Here is a 24,666-nt window from a genome sequence, read left to right on the forward strand (position 1 = left end):
AAATGAGTCGTGTGAAATGCATCCAGCATTTTAAGGTCAAGATCCAGAAGACCCTTTTTCTTGGCTGGAACTTAGTTCACGTGGCTGGGCACGTGCTTTTCTTCCCGAATGTTTAGTCTTTTGGATAGAGACAATTACCTGAGGGGGCCTGAGCTTTGATCAGACAGATCTGGGTTTGCAGTCCTGGCTCTGTCACTTACTTGGCCATGATGGCCTTAAATAGATTATTCAGCATCTCTCAGCCTTTCTTCCTCAAACAAATGAGGAGCTCAGATTGCGAGATATTAACCTCTTCTCAGCTCAAACAGTCCGTGGTTCTCAGGAGACAGATGCTGGAGGGAGGGGGGTTGCCAGACGGCAACGGGCGGACCAGCCCTTTCTCACGCGAGCCTTGCCCGCTCTTTCCTTAAGCAGCCTTCCGTGCTTATTTCGTGTGAGTGATTCTACAAGGCGACATCCAGGCTTTCGAAAAGGGCGCGACTTGCCTTGGGTACCCTCTTATCTCCCTGCTGTGAACACCCCTCCAGTCCTGCCCCTTGTCAATCTGGAGCCTTGTTCTGACCCGAAGAACAAGGTTTTTCTTTCTTTTTTTTTTCTTTTGTCCTTCTTTACAACAGTTTTCCTAGCCTCCAAAGCAATTCTCTTCCTATGTGTCTCTACTAAACCCAACTTTTCTTCAGTGCCAAGACCTTTGTTAGCTGAGACCAGGCAAAGAGCCAGCTGTAGTAATTTACACTAAAGCATGAGTGACTAGATTTGGTATATTAATACCACCTAGGATAGTATCTGCTTTTTCAAAAGAATCCTGTTAATCCTTGACACTAAATAGCCAAGACATAGATTCTAAGCACTGTGAGTGCAGGTCAGCAGAGGAAAGACATTTTTGGACTGAGAAACTTCCCCACTGGAAAGTGAGAGAGATGATTACGACAATGGGGGGTGAGAAGGAAGAACAGGAAAAAAGAGAGATTGACAGAAAAATAAACACAGATGAGAGAGAGAAATATGATAGACAGGTCAGGGGGCAAAAAGCATAGAATCTGAATGAGACAGCCTGGGCCAGATCACTTCCTGTCTAGCAGTGGGAAAGCTTCCTCACCTCTCTGGGCCTCAGTAAACCAGTAAAACAGTAAAACAGAGATCATAGTAGACCTGCCTCCCAGGGCTGCTGTGATGACGTGAGCTAGCACGTGCAGAGTGTTTAGAACAGCGCTTGGCGTGAGTCATGTTCAACGCAAGTTGGCCATGCTGGCTGTAACCCACTCGCGTGGCCACCTGGCTGACTTGCCTCTGACCCTCCATGTCACGGGATTCCGGGGCTTTCCCCCACCCAGGTCAGGCGGACCCCGGGGCCTCCACGACTCCGCTGCTCCACGCGCTGGTCCCTTCCTGCGCCATCGCCTTTGTCTTCACAGCCACGGCGACGGTCCTCAGAAAACGACTCTGCCGAAAACTGTAATCCAGGAAAGGTGAGTCTTATTCACGGTGACCCAATGGCAGGCTTTGTGCCCCAGGCCTGTCCCTTCCCGGTTTCACACTAAATCTACTCAGAGTTATGAAGTGCTTTGAGTTTGTCCCGGTGCTTTTCTCCACAGAAGAGCATAGCTCTGGTCTTTAGTGCATTGAACTTTGTACGCTGAGTTTTTTTAAGGACGTATTTGGCTGCTGTGTCTGAGTTTGCTGCTTCTTCAAGCCAAGAACTTTTATCAGCCTCGTGAGAGCAATGTTTTCTAGCATTGTCGACAGCTCTGCGGTCAGGGTTTGCTGGTGGGGGGTTGCCAGGATCCTTTCTAGGGTTCCTTCAGTTCTCATCTCTCTTCCCCCCTTTCTGGGCAGGAGCTGAATCAAGCCTGCCCCTGTCTCCCACAAGTCTGAATCCCCTGTTGGCAAGGTCTGTGAGGCCACGGGGGAGGAGGAAAGCACCTGGTTGGCAGTGCCCTCCAGTCCTTAAGCAGTTCCCCTGGACTTCCTCCTCAGCCTGTTGTGTTCTCACCAGCCCACTCCCGTTCTGTTGAATCAGCTGGGACAGAGCATCCCTGCAGCCTTGTGCTCTGGACAGAGAATTTGATTGCTCCATGCTTTGTGTGTCTGTCCATGTGCCTGCCCACAAAACCCCAGGATGGATGCAGGCCCAGCCGGTGCTTTCCAAAGCTGCAACCTTGTCAGTGCTCAATGAGCTCCCACGTTTTCTGCAGACCTTGTCTATAGAAAAGGAAATGAAATGTGAGAATAATTCTGTAGCAACTCGGGGCGGCACCGTTTGAGGACGGGGAGTTGTAGGTGGCTGTTATTCTGCAATGACAGTCGTAGCCTCTGCATTCTCACCCACCACAAAATATTGTCCTGCTCTACCTGTTCACTGCCCCACGTGTACATTAGCTTGGGTGACAACCACAATACTTCTCACTGTAGAAGGCAAGGAACTGTTGTCCAGAGAAAGAAGGCAGAGGGATGAAGAAGAAGGGGACGGGGGAAGAGAAAGGAGAGAGGAGGAGAAATATACATATATGCAAAACCAAAGCAATAAAAGTGGGGGGGACTTTACAGCAAAGGAGGAGGAATCACAGGGTTTGTTCCACAGAACATGGACTTTTAAGCAGAGCCACTTCTTTGCATGCATGACCTCAGAGAGCTGTAGCAAATGCAGCTCACTGGCCTCTCATCGCCTGCCATTCTTCCACCTCCCACACGCACACCTCTGGGAAACAGCATTATACCAAGGTTCCAGACCTGAGGTCTGAGGACTCCCGAGTCACTTCAGATGAGCAGCCAAGGCTTCTGTTCTGGCTGTCTTTGGGAGGATGGAATGGAGTCACACTCAAAGACAGACTGGGAAAAAACTCCCCTCATCCCAGTCTTAAGAGTAAATGAGCATATCAGTAACTCAGAGCTGGCGAGTAGAGCTCAGGTCCCAACTGTCACCGGGAGAGCTTTGTTACTACATTTGCAAGCAATTTCTTTTTCATTTTTAATGAATCAGAGGAAATCACGGTTGCCTATATAATAACCCCCTCTCTAACTCACTTGCATTCGGATCTGCTTTCTTAAGTGGGAGACACCTGGATGCATGTGTAGCGATGTGTCCGCCATGCTCACAAACTCATGTGCCATGGAAAAGGGTTGAGACCCACTGGTGCTGTGGATACAGCTTTAAGCCAAGGTCAGGGGGCTCGGTTTGGACCTGGTGCGGCCACTTACTGGCTCTGTGACCTTGCACGAGCCACCTGACTTCTTGGAGACAGTCTTTCTGTCTGTAAAATGGGAAGCAGCAAGAGACTGGACATTTTGCGGCTTATTGACCCAACTTCACTATCTCTGGTGGGGTTCACTCTGGACTACGGCAGAATCCTCTTCACTGGTCCCCTGCATCCACTCCTACCACCTCTAGTATGGTCCATTCTCACTTTTAGATATAACATGCAAATCTACCATGCCTCCTCAGTCCAGACTTCTTCCAGGGCTTTCAATCGTTCACTGGATGAAGTCCCAACAAGGACTGGGTGATGTGACTCACGTCTCTCGCTTTAATTGCATCACTATCACCTCCGTCGTCTGAGCTCTAGCCATGCAGGGTTTTCTAGTTCTCAGAGGCATCCCACTCTTTCAACGCTTAGTTTGCTCGTTCAGTATTCTCTCTTAAAATGCTTTCTTCTTCTTGTCCATCTGAATCAGAGTCATCCCTTAAATCTCAGCTAACACCGGCAAACACATCATAAAGCCACCCCTGACTCTATCCTCCTCACCACCACACCCATTGCATTTCATCCTTTGTGTTATGTTTTTGAAGCACCCTCTTCTTCTTCCAGTGCAATCACCACACAATTACAGGTCTGGCACCTGTTTTAATAGCTTGGGCTGCAAATGCAATTACATTCCCTTTAATTTCTCAGTTAATACCTCAACCACCACCTGCCCATCTTGGCAAGAAGTCCAATTTGTCTCCCTCTTGCAGCATCCCCTACAAACTTTTGAGTGCTCTTCCCAAATAGCCCGGAAGGCTACTGAGGAGCTAGGCCAGTCCTTCAGAGAGCCCTGGTTTGGCTATTTCTGCTCCTGCAGCCCAGAATTTCCGATCCCCCCAGATACCTTCATCCACTGCGCAAAGGTTCCCCTGCTGGCCCAGAGGCCCACATTGACCATGGTGACACAAGGCCACAAGGCTTTCGGCCTCCCCCCAACACTCTGCCCTCAGTCCCAAAGCCAGACACGCACGTGCTGATGAGGCAGAAGACCCCTGCCTTCGCCACTACTGTGCACGGCCAGCCTGCCCTGCTCTAGGCCCCATTGTGGGGCCTGGTCACCAGTCCTGCTTCCTTCTCGTTGGCTCCTCTGAGGGCCATGGCGTCCTGTACTTCCTGGAACACGGAAAAGTCTAGTAAAGAGGCAGCATTCCCAACCCCCTTCTTTCCAGAAGCCCCTCGGCTCCTACACAGATGTAGCCACCTATGCCTCAGCTACCAGCTCTGCACACGAAGGTGTATTGTGCATAAAGGCTTAAAGTCACGAGCCAGTGTTGGTCCATGAAAGGTCGTGCTCGCCGCTTTCCCCTAAGAGGAACCATTCCACAGGCCAGGGTTCCAGGGTGACATACTGGTCTCCAGAGACGATGTCGGTAACTTCGGCTGCAAAATCGTGTCAAAGTCTGCTTCATCTTCTAGTCTTTAAGTTTCATGAGTACAGAAACTTTCCTTTTTTTTAAAGATGAAATACATTCTTTGTAAACTTTTAAAGATGTGAGGTACAATTCAGGGTTAGGTAGACAAATGTTCGTTATGCAGGTCCCCTTGTGAATGAGGTGTGCCCCCCCTTCCCCAGGCAGATTCCCGCTCCTGCCAATCTCACTTCCCCACTACCCTCCCGGCAGTTTCCCGCTATGGCCAATCCTTTTCTTATAGTATTACGACAATTGTTCAAGGTCCGCTTATGAGTGAGAACATGTGCTACTCAGTTCTTTGTTTCTGTGCTAGATCGCTCAGTAGTATAGACTCTAAGTCCATCCAGGTTGCTGTGAAGTTCATGATTTTGTTCTTTATGACTACATAATATTCCATTGTGTATATGTGCCACATTTTTTAAATTCAGTCCTTTTTTGATGGGCAGCATGGTTGGTTCTATATTCTTGCTGCTGTGAACAATGCTGCGATAAACATACGTGTGCAGATATCTTTTTCATAGAGTGATTTGAGTTTTTCCGGGTATATTCCCAGTAGGGGGATTGCAGGGTCGTATGGAAGGTCGATTTTTAGATCTTTTAGGAATCGCCACACTGTTTTCCACGGAGGCTGTACTAGTTTACACTCCCACCAGCAGTGTAGAAGTGTTCCCTTTTCGCCACATCCTCTCCCGCATCTGTTGTTTTTTGGGTTATTGATGATGGTCATCCTGGCTGGAGTCAGGTGGTCTCTCAGTGTGGTTTTAACTTGCATCTCTTTGATGACTGCTGAGGCTGAGCATCTTTTCCTGTATCCGCTGGCTCCTCCTACGTCTTCTTTTGAGAACTGTCTATTCATAACTTTTGCCCACTTTTTAAAGGGGCCATTTGTTTTTTTCCTTTCGGTGCATTTGAGTTCCTTGTAGATCCTAGATGTTAGGCCTTTGTCAGACATACAGTTGGCAAATATTTTTTCCCAGTCTGTGTGCTATTTCCCTGCTTTCTTGATGGGTTCTTTGGCTTTGCAGAAGCTTTGAAGTTTGATGAGGTCCTACATATCTATTTTATCTCCTGGCCTGGGCACTTGGAGTTTTAACCAGGAATTGGCTGCCAGTTCCAATCTCCATAAGGGTGTCTCCTGCATTGTCTAAGGTTCTTATAGTTTGAGGTTCTACATTTAGGTCTTTGATCCATTTAGAGTTGATTTTTGTATATGGTGATAGGTAGGGGTCCTGTTTCAATCTTCTGCATGTGGTCAGCCAGTTTTCTCAGCACCATTTACTGAACAGGTCTCCTCTCCCCAGTGGTTGGTGGTGGAGGCTTTGTTGATGATGAGTTGACTGAGGAATTGAGGTTTTGCTTCTGGAATCTCTATCCTGTTCCTTTGGTCTATATCCCCGTGCTTGGATCAATACCAGACTGTTTTGATTTATTGTAGCTTTATAATAGAGTTTAAAGTCTGGGAGTGTGATACCTCCCGCTCTGTTTTTGTTTGTTTGTTTGTTTGTTTTGCTGAGGATTGTTTTGGTGGTTCATGGTTGTTTGTGTTTCCATACAACAGAAACTATTTCTTTTGTTCACCAATATATGCCCAGTGTCTAAATCAATACCTGGTATATAACAGATGTTCAATAAAATTTTAAACATTGCGCCTACTCTACACAGTTAAGTATGCTAGACCTGCTCTGTTCAACGAAATAGCCATCTGTGGCACTTTGAATTTAAGTTAAACAGGAATCCAGTCCATCAGTCACATCTTAAGGCTTGCACGTCATAAGTGCTGAAGAGCCACATGCAGACTGTGGCTACCATGTTGGATAGTACAGATGTACAACAGTCCCAGTGCTGCAGAAAGTGCTACTGGATCGCATTGTGCTAGACCCTTTATAAGCTGCTTTTTACTTGATTTCCCCAAAATTGCTCAAGGCAGAGAGCAGTGTCTTTATTTTTCAGATAAAGAAACTGAGGCTGAGAAAAGTCGTATCGCTTCCCGAAGTCACACAGCTGGGATCTGAATACAAGTCTATCTGACTCCAAAATGTTGTGGTCTTTTTGTTACAATAGTGCTTGATAAAATTTGGCTAAATCTGAACAGAATAATCTTTGGGCAATGGAAGGAGAAAGCAAGTCACGATCCAAAAGAATTGACTTACTGGGCCAATGGCAACGCCAATTTAGAGTCCAGTAGGAGGCACCAGTACAGAACCGAGAGCCCTGGACCAGGTCCCCCTATCTTGAGAATAGCGTTTCTCAAATTCTCTGGTGAAGGACCAGTTTGTTTGTCATTTTTAATTTCCAATATGTTGGAATCAATGCTTTTATAATATACAATATATACAAATTACTAAAAACTGTAATGGAAAGAGCAAAGACATAAAACAAAATGCCCAATTTTTATTAGATTCAATAAATTAATAAAATTTATTAAAGATTATTTTTATTGTAATAAAAAATAACGTTGTGAAAGATTACTATTGAAGTTTCTCAGTGTTTACACTCAATTTCTATACTTATCTCATCATCGACGGTAACAGTTTACCTACTGGCCCATGGACCAGACTGAGTCGCACTGCCTAGAACACTGAGCCAGAACCTGACAGGGATTTAAACCAAAGGCGGAATATGCTGGTTTATGGTTGCCTTGCCTGAGGCCCTCAGAAAATGGCAGCACTGACCTCAGGCACTAGAGAGATCGGCCAACTTTGAAGAGCGATCCCTGCGGGCTAGCCAGTGGGCTCCTTTCAAATGCAAACCCTCTTGGAGGAGACTCCAGTGCTAAATAGAGACCCTTATGTTCCAGGCCAAGGTCAGAATGGTCATGAGGAAGTTACTAAAAACCTGGCACACAGAGAAAAGCAGCATTAGAGAGAAACTGAGTTCAGGAACCCAGGCAATGGCAACAGGTAGACATCAAGTCCCGGAAGAGAGACTCTGTGTGGGAGGGAACATGTGACATCAGGGGCTAAGAAAGGAGTGAAACCAAAAAAACCTAGAGAGCAGCATCCCATCGAGTGAACTTGTGCCTCTGCCTCTGAGTTACTGGGAAAGGCGTCAGTCATTTCCACCTTAGAGCAAACTCACTGATGAGGCCTTCTGTGCCTTGCCAGGGCAAGCAGGCAGGCAGTGGCAGTCAAGATTAAAGCAGAAAAGGGACCTAATTCTGGAGATTACCTCCTGGGCTGAATATCCAACTCAGCAACTCCTCAGCCTTTGAGTGCCCGGAAGCCAGGGGCAGACTAGGGACAGGGAAGCGGGGGCCTTCTTTGTGCCCAGTGTTAGCACAGGGTTCAGCTTTTGCATTGCACATGGCCCAGTCTGAGGTCCCAAGTCACAGTGAACATTTAAACCTCTACAAGTGGGCTTATTTGGGCTTGTTTTTTGCTCTGCCCTAGTTTAGTCTGTAAACAGAACAATTTTCTCATTCATTTTATTCCATTTCTGGGATTTTTCTTTTTCAGACACAACCAAAAGATCTGTCACCACAATAAAGAGGGAAGTGAACACAGCTGTGAGTAAGCAAAATTTTGCTTTTCTTTTTCACCTCTTTTCCTAGCTGGAATTAAGACATAACCACGGTTCTATTAATTCACAAATGGCAACTAAGAAGTGCCAGCTAATATAGACTCTTCCTGCTCAGTGGCATTTCAGCCAAGGCTTGTTCTTCTATCCTGTGCTTCTCCACACCTTTCTTAGAGAGCAAAGATGGTGTCTGTTTACAGCTCCAGAGCAATCAGGCTGTCTTCTCCTCCTCTCATTCCTAAACACTCCCAGACTGTATTGCACAGAACCTCTGAGCTCATGTAGTTAGAAACATGGTTGCGGCTGGGCTCAGTGGCTCAGCCTGTAATCCTGCGCTTTGGGAGGCCGAGATGAGTGAATTGCCTGACCCCGTGGGTTCAAGACCCTCCCGGGCAACTTGACAAGACCTCATCTCTACAATAAATCAAAAATTAGCTGGGCGTGGTACCTCATGCCTGTAGTTCCAGCTATGTGGAAGGCTGAGGCTGAAGGATCGCCGGAGCCCAGCAGGTCGAGGCTGCGGTGGCCGGGAGCGGCCACTGCACTCCAGCCTGGGTGACAGAGTGAGACTCCAACTCAAAAAAAAAAAAGAAAGAAAGAAAGAAAGAAACATGGTTAAAGTCTAACAGCAAGGAGAAGATATTCAACTGTGAAGCAATCAACAGCTAGTGCTTTTGCAACAAACGACCAAGAAGTACCTGGTGGGAGCTAGCCAAGAGTATCCCCGGGAAAGCAGAAGTCTCTTCCTGAGCTTGGCAGACTCGGAGCTGGAATTTGTGGAAGAGAAGAGACGTGACGCATGGAAGAAGTGGGGTGCTTGAAATCACTCAGGCAGGTTGGATGGAAACATCAGACCCTGTGAAGGTCATGCCTGGAGGCAGACAGGCTGGGGTCCTGCCCGTAAGTGGGTGTTCCAGCTTTCTTAGGAAAACCTGCCTGTCCTTACTCATGTGGTGTGGCTTGAGTTGATGAGTTCCCCAGAATGATGTTAGTCAAGTCATAGACATTCCAAAATAACTGCATCAGCTACTCAGAATATTCAGAACTACTCATTCTAGAATTCTGTTGAATATAGCATTGAAATTCTAGAGGTACCAATTATAGAAACAATCCTAGAAAACCATCTTCTAAATCCAGGGTTTGTGTCTGGTTCATACGTAAGACACGGTAGCCATAAGTACAAAATGTGACTGAAGGGGTGAGCGTGGCCTCTGCGTCCTTCCCATCTCCTACGGCTGGCCTGACAGCCGTTCCTGAAAAGACTCCCCCCCCGCCTGACCCCTGTCTCTGGAGGCTCACATCCTGGGCACAGAACCAAGAAGCAAATGCAGCTTAGGGCAGGACTCTAATCAAGTCCAGCTACACTGAATCTCTGAATCAGCAATGAGTTTTTCTTGACTCAGAAGAGTTTCAGATCGACAGTGGCAGGTCTGATTAAAACTCCCATTTCCTGAGAAACAAAACTCCTGTACTCCTATAAAATAACCTGCTCGGCCTGGAAGTTTTCAGGAGAAGCATCAGTGTTTGTCTGGGTGTATTTGAAAGCGATAGGAATGAATATTTGAGTAGATCTAGGCAGAGGGTGGGGAAATCCTTTAGCCAAAATGACTTAATGAAATCAGACCCAAATTATGGAAATGACTTCTTGGTAAAATAAAGAGATTGCATGAGGTAAGTTTGACTAATCGAATGTCTTATTTTCTGTGTTAACACTCAATAAGAAATTTAAATATTTCTAGATCGCTTTGGAAACATCCCCTTGAGTGGAGCTAGCACACCACGGCCAGTCCAATCTCCCAAAACACTGTTTTCATTATGTCACCTCTTGTCTCTACAGATCCGATCACATTCCTTCCCAGGGTTTTTCAGGGCTTTGGGTAACTAGCCACATCTTACTAGGCCAGCTCTTCTATTGCTCCCCAACAAAGCTTTTACTCATGCTGAGCTGCCCACCACCACCACTGTCATCATTTCCATGCCAAGCTCATTCCCTCCTCTCGGCCTTTGCTCGTGTTGGTTCTTCTAGACTATCTTCCTCATTCCTCCTTGTTTATCCAAATCCAGACTTCTTGCATGACCCATCTTAAGATGCAATGATGGTTAATCTTATTATAACCATGGTGAGCTCCTGTTCTAAACACCTCAGAGGTACTAACTCGTTGAATCTTTATAGTAGCCCTCTGAAATAGATTCCTCTGCCCTCATTTTATAGATGAGCAAACTAAACAAGGAGAGGCTAAATGATCCACCCAAGATGGTATGGCTAAAAAAATACAAGAGCCAGTGAATCTATCTAGGTATCCAAGTACAGAGTCCACACCTACACACTACACTGTACTCTCTTGCTTGACCTGTAAGACTTTCTCCCCCTAGTCATGCCTCTTTATTTTTTCTCTGCATACACAGTTTACACCACTCTCAAGCACATAATTACAACATTATTTTCTGGCTGCTTCTATGTGCCTATATCTTATGTCTGGTCAATGTAATGAAGTAGGATATTAGTGTCAATACAACTCTGTGATATTTGAGGCTTGTCCCATTGTCCCATTTGTCTATACTTCTTTGTTATTTTTGTTTTTGTTTTGAGCGAGGGGTCTCACTCTATTGCCCAGGTTGGAGTGCAATGGCACGGCCATGGCTCACTGCAGCCTCAACCTCCTAGGCTCAGGCAATCCTTCCACCTCAGCCTCCTGAGTAGCTAGACTACAGGCAAATGCCACCACACCCAGCTAATTTTTGGATTTTTTTGTTTTGTAGAGACAAGGTCTCACTGTGCTGCCTAGGCTGGTCGTAAATTCCAGGGCTCAAGCACTCCTCTACTTTGGCCTCCTAAAGTTCTGGGATTACAGATGTTGAACCATCATGTCCAACTTTGTCTATGCTTCTTATAGTTTAATGTGTAATAAGTTTTTAAAAGATGACTGGTTTTGACAAAATTTGGCTCCATATTAAAAAAGAATATCAAAAATTTTTTTGTTTAATTTTAGTTGCATCTACCAGCTCAAAAAGGAATTTATAACAATAACAATTTTAAGAACATTTTAAGAATTACTTTCTTTTGAGTATAAAAATGAAAAGTAAAAAAGATATTGACTCTAATGCTATCACAGCTGGGGGGAAAAAGAAAAGTAAACAAGGGTAAAGAAAACAAAAATAATTTCTAACCCGCCTCCCAGAAGTTACTGTGATTGATACTGCAATATTGGTCAGGCCCAGCCAGCACAGGGCTCTGACACTCCCACTCTCGTTTTCTGCCATTCCAGCTCTACCTCACCCCAAAACCATCCATTGTGGGCAAAGTGTCCAGTTCTAGGCTGCCCAGGAGACATCCCACACCCTCACGTTCTGACTCAATACCGCCTTGGGAGATGCAGTCTTGGGACTTGGCCTGGGCATGTCCGTTGCATGTCCTTCTGACAGGACTTTTATTCATATAAGTATCTCCCTTCCCACCTAAGAAGAGAAGGGCTTGCTGGTTTGGCTTCACTAGCTAGCAAATGAAGCGAGACCTGACTCTTGCTAAAATGCCTAGCAGGGCTCAGTATCAACAACCACTCGGAGCTGGGTTTCTACTCCACGTCTCTGCCTCTAACTTTCTACGCAGTTCTGGGAAAGGAGCTACCCTATCTTGTTCCTGCGGAAATCTATATCCCTGTCTCCCCAGATGGGGCTTCAAGGCCTTAACCATCATATTGTGAAATGAAATGCCCAGATAAGAAATCTTCACACGTACCCCGCGATTCTAGAATAAAAAATAAACTAAGTGTATTCAGAGAGATCTCTTATCCCCACCCTTCGCCTTGGCGGATGTGGCGGTCATCAGCGTTGTCTCCCTGTGTCTTGGATCTCTTGCCTTTGTGCACAGTATAGGGTTGTACTTCTCTGAGATAAATTTGCCGTCAGGTATGGTCACGTAACCTGCTTTAGTCAACTAAGCGGAAGCATAAGTGATGTGTGTTATTTCTAAGTAGAAGATGTAAGAGTCAGCATGGGCTTTCTCGTATTTTCTTTTTCCACCTGGCATGATGACCCGCAACGTTCTAGGCAGTGATGGCTACGTTGACCTCCGGCCTTGAGAAACTAAAATCAACAGCCCCCTACTGACTCTCAGTGGACATGGAGCATGATCAAGAAGCCAACCGGCAACTTGTATGGGAGGTTGTTTAGCATAGGCACCCCAATCTCACCCTCAACCCACAGCAGCCTTCTTTCTCCCCTAGACTGAGACCAGTCAAAGTCAGAGGGAAGAGCCCAGTGGTGCAACTCATAATGTCATCTTCTTAGGGCAGGGTGGAGAATGAGTCTAGGAACTAACCGAAATAGCTGTCACAATTGGGAACTACGAGAGGTTTTGAATAGAAGAGCCCCGTGAAATACACTTCAGTGTTACTGAGATCTCTGCAGCCCAGAGAATGGAGAGGGGAGAGGCTGAAGACCTGGACTAGGTCAATGGTAGAAAGGATCTTCCAGATAGATAAGGTGTTTTTAAAAGTGGTTTCTCACTCCAGGCTATTTGAGGGAAGTTATATATTTTCTAGTCAGGGGGGAAAAAAGATTTTTCTTATCTGTGAACTTTTCTCTCCAGATCTGAACCTGTAGTCTTGGGGGCCAGGATGACCTGATGGGACGTCCTCAAGATTGATGCTACATCAGTTCTAGATTCTGAACAAGGATCCATCCGCTGGCCTGCAGAGCTTGCCATTTGCACTTTTTAAATGCCTTCGAATGACCCAGCACTTTAATCTGGAACCTGCAACGAGACTAGGCAGCACCTGACCATGGTGTGCGTGAAACACGTCAAACCACCCCTTCTGCCAGGCTCTCACCTCTGCAGTCTACGAACACACACTACGGCACTTCAGAACACGACCCCACTGGATCCCAGGCTCTAGAGTGTCTTGAGGCTCCTTCTTGCTGTCAGACTGAAAGCAAAGGGAATTATCATTTCCTGCGTTTCCAAAGCGATTTCCAGAAGTGGAGATGTGTGACGTTTCCAGTTACAGAAACAAACAGGTTGCCAATGAAGTTGTTTTTGTCTGTAGTTCCTCTGGATATTTGAAGAGTCTATGGAGACTACGTGCTCACAGATAGAGTCTGCACAAACTCATGCCATTAATTTACATGTTTTATGACTTAGTTGGATCTTGATAGCATATGAAGTTGTTCTAACCAATAGAAGACATTTCAAGTATACGTTAAGTGCACAATTATAAAGACATCAAACTTTTTAATTTTCTTAGGTCTAAATCACAAAGCTTTTGTTTTAACCTGTAATGGCGCCATATCTAATTGTGTTTTCTGTTTTGTTTTTTTTCCTTTGTGTTTGTTTGTTTGTTTGTTTAACTACACTTTTCCCTCCAAAAATTCTTGGTTTTTTTAGCCTTAGACATTTGTGAATACAGTCACAAATGCTTGGCATGCTAATATGTTGTGCCTACAGAGAGTTCAGGTGAGTAGCTATCATGGTCTAAGCCCCAAACCAAGGCTCCTTTTCTGGTCCTCTATTTGAATTTAAACTTAACCTTTCAGTGGCTGCCTTGGTTTTCACATTTGTGATAAGGCAAGACTGACCACTCAAGATTTTTGACTGCTACTATAGAAAGCCTGCGAGGTCCCACTACATGTGTGCAGAAGGGGAGAAACTCGGCCATAGCAACAGGCTAATTGTGTTAAATGTGTTCATTCTGCTAGAGCCGCAAACCTCAGAGCACTAGATGACCCACAGACTACTCAAAGGTGTGCATTAGCTAGTGTGACAGACTTCCATTAGAGGGCCTAAAGCGAGACCTTTAACTGGTACTCAGACTGAGCAGAACTTGGGGTTTATGGGGATGAAAGGGTATGAAATTGAGTAACAGATAGCTCATGTAACATCTAAGTTTCTCAAGCTTCTGTCTACACAATCAGCAAGTGCCTTTGAGAATAAAGTAATAGTTTAGTCTTCAACGTTCTTCAGCTGTTCGACTTTTGGCTAAGTGGTTCCCTCAGGGCTCTTGCAAGTCAATAAGTTTAGTATTACACTATGACACTTGGCTCCCAAAGATTGTAAACCCTTTGAGACAGACTTGGATCCCTCCTTCAGCAGGATGGGGTCCCAGGGGTGCTTACCAGGCCCTATGTCTTGATCCAGGGTTTCTGCTGAAAGGACAGCATCAGTGCTGCCGAGGGCATGGCAGCAGACAAGGCCTTTTCCCCGGGGAAGTAAGCCCATCTACAGCTCAATGTTTCAATTATATTAGGAATAGTTTAATTCTATCAGGAGCTTATTTCTCTTAAGTTAATTCTATTATTGGCATAATGGCTTCTGTCAAAATTCTTCCATCTTTGTTCCTATATTGGGGCTGATTTCTAGACTGCCAAAGAGGGAGAGGGCTACCTAGCTTCAGTGTCCTGAAATCCAGGTTTGATGAGGGAAGAAGACCATAGGGCATTTCATCTCAGCTTGAGAAATGTTTGACACTACATCATGCTATCTCACCACCACGTTTGTCAAGAACTTATTACATGCCCAATGTTGTGAAGCATTTCATGCATACTATTGGAATGAATCCTCTCAAAGACCTCTGAAAAAGTCACTGTTAATGTCTCCATCTTACAGATAAGGAAACCGAGGCAGAGGGAGGTTAAGCAATTTTGTTAACCCTGCCTATTCAGTTTGAGAGGAATAGAGCCAGGGCAATGAGCCCATATCCATTCCCCTCATCACGTGCCATGGCTTCCTACCAGTCTGGGCTTTAAGGCAGGACGTTGCTGGCTGCTTACACCCTGAGGTCTCTACTGGTCAAGGATTAATTTCACTCTTACACCTTCTGGGGAGAAAGCTGTGGAAGGGTGAGTGGAGTGTGGGTTCTGGCATCAATGGTTCAAACCCCAACACAACTATGTATGAGTTGTACAACTTTGAATATATCAGCTGACCTCTCTAAGCTTCAGCTTCCTTATCTACAAAATGGGTGATGTTAAAAAGGTCCTTGGCACCTTCCTTGGTCAGGCACACAGTGTGTGTGGCACATGGTCAATGTCTGATAAACATCAGGCGTCACTGGTAACCCCCTATGTACCAGCCACATCCCTTGCCAAGTGGAGCCCAGGACATTATCAAGTTAATCTATCTGCAGGAGATTTCCCTTAGGGAAGCAGCAAACTATGCTCTCCAAGAAATTTTTCAGCATTAAGTATATCCGATGGGTTTTGTGTCCCAGGACTCTCCCGGACATGCCACATCCTCCAGCAAAGCCAGACGTCCATTGGTTCTCAAGTCACCTCATGCTGCCCTCTCCTCCCAGAATTCCCCCTTTCTGGGGCATCAGTTCTCCCTGGAAAAGCCTGTCCATCCTGCAGGCACCTGCTCCGCCAGTGAAGATTTTCTGGTTTTCTCCAACTGAGTGTGAGCTTGCTTTGCTTTGGGCACAGCAATCTTCCTCGCCCCTCTCTGAAAGCGCAGTCTTTCTCCATTCCTTATCATGAGGATTTGAGCACAGGCTTTATCTTCCCCTTGAACTCCTAGAGGCCAGGGAGTGGGAGAGGCAGTGCAGGTACTCCAACAGTAACTTGTACCTGACAGGCACCTCAGGCATGGCTGCTCTGCGGCTCGTTACGTACTGAAAACCGCGGCTACAATTAACACCCAACTTTTTATGCCCTTGACATGATTGACCAAAAGGCATATAATGGCAATCCTTAAAATAAAATAACTAGATGAGTCCCAAGTCTTTAAAAAAGGGCGGGAACCTTTTGCAAATGGACAAAAATTAACATTCAGGAGAGTTTGAGGAACTGAGAAAAACCAAACAAATAAAAATCACCTATGATCTCATCATCCAACCACAATGTTTTCATTTTTGCTGTTTGTTTTTGCTCTTTTTTGGCAACAGCTAACAGCTATAATTTTTAAAAAGGCATCGTCTACCGTGGTCTCACACTTCTGCTGTTGACAGGTCTTTCCAGTTATCTTTGTTCATTGTTGTTGAGTTGGGGGTCTCACTCTGTTACCCAGGCTGGAAGATGTGGCAGTCATGACTCACTGCCACCTCAGCTCCTGGGCTTAGGCAGTCCTTCCACCTCGGCCTCCTGAGTGGCTGAGACTACATCACCCCTCCCGGCTCATTTTTTGATTTTTCTGTAGAGACGAGGTCTTACTACGTTGTCTAGGCTGGTCTTGAACTCCTGGGCTCCCGCAATCCTTCTGCCTCAGCCTCTCAAAGTACTGGGATGACAGGTGTCAGCCACCAAGCCCGGCCTAATTACCGGTTTTAATAACGGCATATAACATTTTACTGAGCAGCTGTAACGGTGTAACTAACCATTCCCCGATTGACAGAAGGTTCGGCTGCTTCTGACTTTCTCGCACTTCAGTTGAAAGCTTTTGTGCCGGACAGCTTCCTGTGGTTCCTCCAGGCCACTCTCCAGCCTTCTCCACCCTGCTCTGTGACCCCAGGCAGACTTGGATGACTGTGCCGATGGTTCTGGCCCTCTGGCTTCTGGTTGGGTTCAGCCAACGGAGACACTGGCAGGAGGTCAGAGGATGGGAGGAGGGGGATGCAGGTGCATCTATTTCCCGGGCTCTGCCTCTCCAGGATCACTACTGGCTAGATAAGTCTCTCAACCAAAGATCACAGTTCCTTTCCGAAGGACACTTTCCACACAACTCCATCTGCCTCTGGGTTCCAGCGACTGCTCTCTCCCCTCCCCTTTTCAGGGTTGGCTGCTGCCTTGTGCCCCCAGCGCACGCGTGCGCGCGCGCGCGCACACACACACACACACACACACACACCTGTTCCTGCCAGCCCTGGGGTCCATACCCTTCCTTAGCGCTCCTCACACCCACCCCACACCTCTGCAGAGAGTCCCGTAACTGAATACTCCTTAAATTATCCAGCCCATTATCTGATCTGTCATGCTGTTTCAAATAATGCGTGTCTTTTTACATCTAATTTCATTAGGATGGGCCCCTGGAAAGGGAATTATTCAAAGAATATGAATGCTTTTCAGGCTCTTGAGTCAACTTGTTTTTGAAGAGGATCTGTTCGCATCACTACAAGTGCATCTTTCCGGCACTGGGTATTTAAAAAATATAATTTTGCTTATTCGTCAGGTTTAAAAAAATGGCACTTTGTAGAAACTGAAGCCTTCATGCCTTGGATGACTTTCAAGTTTGCTTCTAAATGGTAGTTCTTCCTGTGCTCATTGTTACTTTTGTCATTTGTCCATGTTTAAATGTGCTCCTTCCCGCCCCCCTCGTTCTCTGGTTGTGTGTTCTATTTCCTTAATACTTCAATTTTTTTAACATTTTAAAGCCGCAGTGTCTTCACCTATATATTGATGTCCAAACAATAATACCTCTTTCACAGGATTATTGCAATAATTAAATGAAAATAATCGCCTGCTATATATAAAGCATCCAAGAAACATTAATTATTTTCTCCTTAAGAAATATGTATTGAATTCAATTAATAAATTATGTCTTTTTTGACAAAAATGGTATCAACTTTCTTTCAAGTTTATATTGATACTTACTTCCTGAAATAGTACTACAGATTATCTGAACAGTTCAGTATTATTCAGATTTGTTTTTCTATTATGTGACTTGAAGAGATTCTTAACCCTTTTAGCTAAAAGCATCAAAAATTGTATTTAAAAATTATTTGTATTGTTTTTGAAGTAGTTAAGTAAAATAGGCTCTGATTCATACGAGTTTTTCAGTTGAGAAAGTAGCTGCAATTCTCCAATTCTCTGGTGACTCTGGTCTGGTTTCTACTCTACAGATCAGGTCATGCTTAGGTAGGCTACCCATCAGTTTAGTTGTTTGGGCCAACCACCACCAAAAATTCCTGTGAGTCAAAAATCTGATTGTTACTCTGGGATCTCATCATCTTTACTGAAATCAAGAAGCCCCTCCAGAAGGCCAGTATCTCTGAGCATCGTCCTTGACCCACAGAAAACAGAAAACAGCCACCTGAGAGCGTTCAAGGCTGCTGGGGCTCCTCTCGTTTCATGGAGCATTTCTCCATGTTTCAGTGAAGGAACTACTCCTTGAGTCCTTCCAGGGCTAAATGGGGCAAGGGAAGATGAGCAATTGTAGCACATCTTGAATTACTCCATCATCTCTATCTCCCTAAGTCTATAGACTCCTTCCTACATTTCATTCCAGAGAAATTCTGACAACTCCGCACCTCCGAGCATAGCCTCCGAAGAGTCCAGGTTTGAGCCAATCAACTAAGCAAATAGAGTCATTCTCAGCCACTCTAGCAAATATACTTGTTTCACCTGACTTTAGTTATATAGCAAACTGTCGAAAACGTTGGGGTTTACAATTATTTATGTTTTTATGATATTGTAGGTTAACGATTTGGGCTGAGCTCAGTGGGGGCAACTCACTTCTGCTCTGTGTGGGGTCACGCATGTGCAATCAGTTGACAGTTTGGCTGGGGGGGGCTTGTTGCAGATGGTTTCATTCGTGTCTCAGATTCCACTGGTGCTGGTTGTTGGTTGGACCACATGTCTCCCTTAGGTTAGCCTGGGCTTCTTCCTCGTGGAAGTTGTTTCAAAAACAGCCAAAAAAGAGAGAAAGTGCTTTTCATGTCTCTGTTTGCATCACGTTTGCTAATAACGTCCCGTTGTCCAAAGCAAGTAAATAAGCACCCCAAGAATTAAGGTGTAAAGGGGTTACATTAGGGCAGTATATACAAAGTAGCATGATTTCTTTGGGGCCATCACTGTCACAATCTACAATATTAAACCAAAAATATATGGAAGAGTATTACAGCAAGGACACCTAAATTTGGCCCCAAGCCAGTGTTGTAGTCTGTTCTCCTTGGTCTAATACCTTTAAGCTTTACTCCATATATATTAGCCAGGTTTCTTCTAATGTACATTTCACAAATTGTTGTGATTCTTTGGGTGTACAAGCCTTCTCCTCTCAAGCCAGACTGCCCCTGTGCCCTTGAAGATGCTGAGAACTGACTCTGGTTAAAGGTCATGAGAGTTGGGAGCACTGGGGTTGAAGAAAAGCAGGAATCTCCCTTGCCAGACAACTGCTCGCCGGGGGTTTCTTACCGAGCTTCCAGCAAGGGAAGGCCGGCAGCATCAGCCAGGAAGGGAGAGGCTCTTCCGCTCTCAGGGAAGTCCAGGGATGCTCGTGGGGTTCAAGATCCTCCGTCTCATCCACATTCGCCCAGGTGGCCCCATTCCTAGTCCCAGAGTCCTACTCCTTCCAAGTTATTGACCAAATGTTCACATACGAAACTTGGCCAGTTTTGTGAATGACGGATCTGGGTCTGACTTCTTTTCAGCCATGCCCTTATTACCAGACGATACAAGAGCCGCGTTTAGGGCAGCCCTCGGGTGCTCTGAATATGATCTGAAGTGAAAGTCCTAAACTTTTTATTTCCTTCCTGCAAGCACCGTAGTGCAATCAGAATCAGCCAGCCTACCTTACATTTCTTATAATCAGCTTTACTACCAAAATGATCATAAGCAGTAGCATGTGACTTGGTCTCCAAAAGGTTGCTTTCCACTGGCCATCAACTCTAGCAATAATAGATGATAATTTAATCAATCGTGATGCCATTGCACGCCACAGAGTACCAGTATTCCATGCTCCACTGGCAAAGAGTTCAGCTGTTAATCCAAACCAATCTCAGAATTCTGTTTCCTAGAACCACACCTAGTACCGTGTCAGCCAGGGCCCAGTCATAACAATAGAGAGTATTTAATATTAGGAATTTATAATAAAAATATAAAGATAGGAGATGGAAAGAACAAAAAATGGATACCAAATATTAATACTGCAATATTAAGACTGCAGAGATCGCCAGCTTTTCTGCTACCTGCTGCGAAAGGCATGATTCATTCAGGAACTGGGAACAGGAGGAAATTGCCACCTCCCATCTTCCAGTCCCCAGGGACTTCCCATTTACTAAACTTAACAGGAAGCTCGTTGGCAAGAGAGGTTGGCAAAAGAAGTCTACAAAATTCCAGCCCTAGCATAACAGAGCACAGGAAAGGAGGACAAGCTGAGAGCTGAGGATAGGAGATAAATAACCAACTCACTCCCTGATCAAAATCTACCTGGTTAGGCTGGGTGCAATGGCTCACACTGTAATCCTAGCACTTTGGAGGTCAAGGTGAGAGGGTTACTTGAGGCCAAAAGTTCGAGACCAGCCTGGGTAACACAGCAAGACCTTGTCTCTACAAAAAATAAAAAAAATTAGCAAGGAAGGGTGGCGTGAGCTACACAGGAGGCTGAGGCAGGAGGATCACTTGAGCCCAGGAGGTTGAGACTGCCGTCAGTTGTGATCATGCCACTGCATTCCAGCATGGGTGACAGAATGAGGCCCCAGTCAAAAACGCAAACAAACAAACAAAAAAAAAAAAAAGAAAAGAAAAAACTCTATCCAGGTAAAGTGGAGATATATTTATTAAGAGAGGGAAAAATACAGAGACTATGGGTTTCCATTTGATTGTAGCAGAAGGAACTTTCTTAAACTTTTTTTTCATCTGACCATGTAACAAGGGCCCAATGTGCATTTATCAATTAATTGAACAAGAAAAATAATAATTGGGCATCTGCTTTGGCCATGAGCATAGGACAAAGTTAACTTACTTTCAATGTATTTGTAGAAGAAGTTGAATCAGAATTCATTTGGCTGCAAGAGAAAATAAAACCTAGTGAAAAGTGACTTCAGTTAAAAAAGAGAATGACTAGCCGGGCTTGGTGGCTCAGCCTGTCATCCCGCGCCTTTGGGAGACTGAGGTGAGTGGATTGCCTGAGCCCGCGGGTTCGAGACCCGCCTGGGCAGCGAGACCTCATCTCTATAATAAATCAAAAAAATCAGCCGGGCGTGGTAGCGCATGCCTGTAATTCCAGCTACTTGGAAGGCTGAGGCGGAAGGATCGCCGGAGCCCAGGAGGTAGAGGCCACTGCACTCCAGTCTGGGCGTCGGAGTGAGACTCCAACTCAAAAAAAAAATAGAGAATGAGTGACCTATGTAACTGAACAGCCAAAGGTACAGCTGGGTATAGGGATCTAACAAATGTCTTCAGAATTCCAAGCCTTTCTATTGTCTCTTCACTTTGCTTTCTTTTTGTTGACTCTGTATTCAGACAAGTTGTCTCACAGTCACAAGATGAATACCAGCAGTTACTCAACTGTCCAGGTTTAAATCTTTAACAAGAAATAAAAAACGAAGCCAGAGTATTTTCCTCAGTGTTCCCAGCAAAACCCTGAGATTTACACTGAACAAGTTATGCCACCTGCCTTCTTCTGAACCAACCACTGGAGAAAGAGGGAAGTTGTGGGTCTGGAGCTCCATCCAAATCATGTGAACTGACACCTGAGAGCATGAGGGGTCTCCAGACAGGAATGAATGTCGGAGGCGCAGAGATCAAGGTCAATTGCTAAAGTCACCTATTCCATCAGTCGCCGGTGGAGGGGATCTTACCATCCACAGCGCTCTGTGTTGCCGGCTGGGGACTCAGGATGGCTGAGTTGTATTCTTTATCTTCAAGGAGTTCATGACCAGGCTGAGAAGTGAAAGATAAATGTGATCCGGAGTGTCTGCTGGGTGTGAGGACGGATGCATAAAGCTCAGCATGATATCCTTTGTGTTGAGACGTTGAAAGTGTCCACATGTATCTGTAGACTTTCAGAATGTAAATCAGAAGATGTTAGGATCCCATTGTAAGAAAAATATCACTACCACAAGCGACTACTGGGAGGAAATATTTCCAAATTTGAGACAAAATACATTCCCAGAACTCAAGTATCCTCTTTCCTGACAATGAACTTCCTGCCTGTCATGCAATGTGAATGCATTAAAGTACCAGTAAGGGTATGGACTATACATTTCTCCTTGTGCTGGGTCTGAAACATGAGATTGTCATATTGTCAGTATCGATGATGAGGTTTCAGTTTATTAAACTTTCAAACCATGTGCTCGACATTGTTCTAATAGCTTCACATGTATCATTTCACTTAAACTTCACAATTCAATGAAGTAGGGACTGTCATTTTCTATACTTTACACCTGAACCAATGAGGCCCAGTAAAGTTAGATAAATGGTCACATCACACAGCTAGTAAGGGGCAGAGCTAGAGCTTAAGGTTCCACAAGCCAGACATGGCAACATGAGGCTGAATATCCAAGACCTGCTACACAGTCAAGCCCTCGTTAAACAGTGCTTTGTGATCACATATGTGTTTGGCTTCCTCCAACAGCCTTCGGGGTGCCTCGCAGGAAGTGGTTTCTAATTTATTTTTGTAGTCCTGAACCCAGTACAAAAATTGGCACATAGAAGTCGCTTAACAAATATTGTAAAGTTGAATTGAAGGCTGTGTGCTTGGAGGCTGAGAAAAGAGGCCGTGGTGGAAAAGTGTGTCGGTGTACCTCAAGCACGTTCAACAGAGAGGGGTCCCTGTCCATCCAGCCCACGTGCTCCCACCACCTGTCAGGCCTGTTCCTCCGGAAGATGAATGCATGGAGGTCATGTTGCTTGATAACATCAGCCGTTAAGACCACTCCAGCTGCGGCCACCACCATCCCTCACCCCAAACCGACCCTCTGATAAGCGAGAAGCCTGATTATAATCTGGCTCTTCATATAGGCTTTTGTACAGAAATAGAACGTCTTAAAGCAACTTCTGTCACTGGCATTTCTTATTATAGAAAAGTCTCTTAGGAGTTAGCATGATCCTATTTTAAAATCTAATTCTAGCTGGGCTCGGTGGCTCAGCCTGTAACCCCGTGCCTTTGGGAGGCTGAGGTGAGCGGATTGTCTGAGCCCGCGGGTTCGAGACCCGCCTGGGCGGCGAGACTTCATCTCTACAATAAATCAAAAAATCCGCCGGGCGTGGTAGTGCGTGCCTGTAATTCCGGCTACTCGGAAGGCTAAGGCGGAAGGATCGCCGGAGCCCAGCAGGTCGAGGCTGCGGTGGCCGGGAGCGACTGCTGCACTCCAGTCCGGGCGACAGAGTGAGACTCCAACTCAAAAAAAAAATCTAACTCTGAGTTAACTGACAATCAATTTTCTGGACCCCGTGATAAGACCTTGTGATGCCAACAAAAACCTGTTAGCCCATAGGATGCTTATGGTGAAGCTCAGTTGCCTCTTACAACATGCACGTAACAACATAGTGATGTCTATAACTATGTGCTCGGATATACAGCAAGAACCCCATCAAGATTCATGCCTTTTACCCAGAAATAGCAGCCCAAAGATTTTTCTAAAGGAGATCAGTAGACTGAAGAAAAAGAAGTGTTATCTGAAAAAATACATCAGTTGCAGTATTATCCAGATGGCCCCCAACTGGAAATAGCCTGTCAAATAAAATGGAAGTGAGTCGATCACAATAATTTGCAATTGCTTTACAGACTGCTATCCAGCCAAAAAATGAGTTAAGGAGATTACATAGAGATTTGATATAATTGTTATGATATCACTTTTAAGTGAAAAGATACATATATAATATATATACTATGTAATGGGGTTGTATGTGATTTCCCTCTTTTCTCTATATTACAAGATGATTTATACTGTAGTAGAGCACTTCTGTAAAATGCTATTTTAACCATCACTCTAAATATTCTTCCTCTGGCTTAGGGCAACCAGAACTCTGTAAAGCTTATAGACCACTGAAACACCATGGTATTCAGAAACAGCAATGGTATTCCTGGCAATATGTCTTATTAGGAATATGGTGTCTGTCATTTCTTTCCAAAATACTAGGGGGATTCCTCCAAAGAGTCATTTTCTTTAAGCTGAGAGAGAAATCTAAAAGCTCATTTTCCTTCCTTTTTCCCCCTTCCTTCCTCCTCTTTGCTTCTCAGTCGTAAAACTAGAACGGTAATGACAGTAACTATCTTTGTCAATGCCGTGAGATTACAGGCAACTTTCAATTTTCTTTGTATTCTTCCTATATTTAAATGGTCTAACAAAAAGTAATGTTTTTAATTTGAAAAATAAGCTTTAAACAATTTTTAAAAATATTTGAAATTTTATAATTCCAGTATCCGCCTACTGCAAATGAAAAAGTTCACACAAAGGTCAGGTGGAGTCTCACTCTGTCACCCAGACCGGAGTGCAGAGGCCGCTCGCGGCCACTGCAGCCTTGACCTTCCAAGTAGCTGGAACTGCAGGCGTGCGCTACCACGCCCAGCTAAGTTTTTATTTTACTGTAGAGATGAGGGCTCGCCCAGTTGCCCAGGCGGGTCTCGAACCCGCGGGCTCAGGCCATGCACTCGCCTCAGCCTCCCAGAGTGCTGGCATGACAGGCCGAGCCACCGAGCCCGGCTGGCCAGGTGCATTTGTCGGCAGATGTTTTGTCAGCTAGTGTTTTATTTCTGGCAGAGATGAGGCGCGGGAGTTTCCCGGGCTGGTCCCGACTCGGGCCTCGGGCACCCACGGCCTGGGCCTCCCGGAGGGCCGGGATGACAGGCGCGCCGCCGCGCCGGCGGCAGCTTCCGCGCGCGCGCGGCGCGCTTCCCGCCTTGCGTG

General features: G+C 45.4%; 1 protein-coding gene across 1 annotated transcript in view; it reads left to right on the forward strand.

The window, feature by feature from the left end:
- PDCD1LG2 (programmed cell death 1 ligand 2) overlaps window positions 1-15,558 on the forward strand; it is a 45,042-nt gene extending 29,484 nt beyond the window's left edge. The window contains 3 exon segments of the mRNA XM_021712314.1: window positions 1,335-1,469; window positions 8,110-8,159; window positions 15,376-15,558. Of these exon segments, the coding sequence (XP_021567989.1) occupies window positions 1,335-1,469; window positions 8,110-8,159; window positions 15,376-15,558 (368 nt within the window).
- Window positions 15,559-24,666: the final 9,108 nt, after the last annotated feature.

The sequence above is a fragment of the Carlito syrichta genome, unplaced genomic scaffold, assembly GCF_000164805.1.
Source record: "Carlito syrichta isolate Samal-C Ts95f unplaced genomic scaffold, Tarsius_syrichta-2.0.1 Scaffold303180, whole genome shotgun sequence".
In the NCBI taxonomy this organism is placed as follows: Eukaryota; Metazoa; Chordata; class Mammalia; order Primates; family Tarsiidae; genus Carlito; species Carlito syrichta.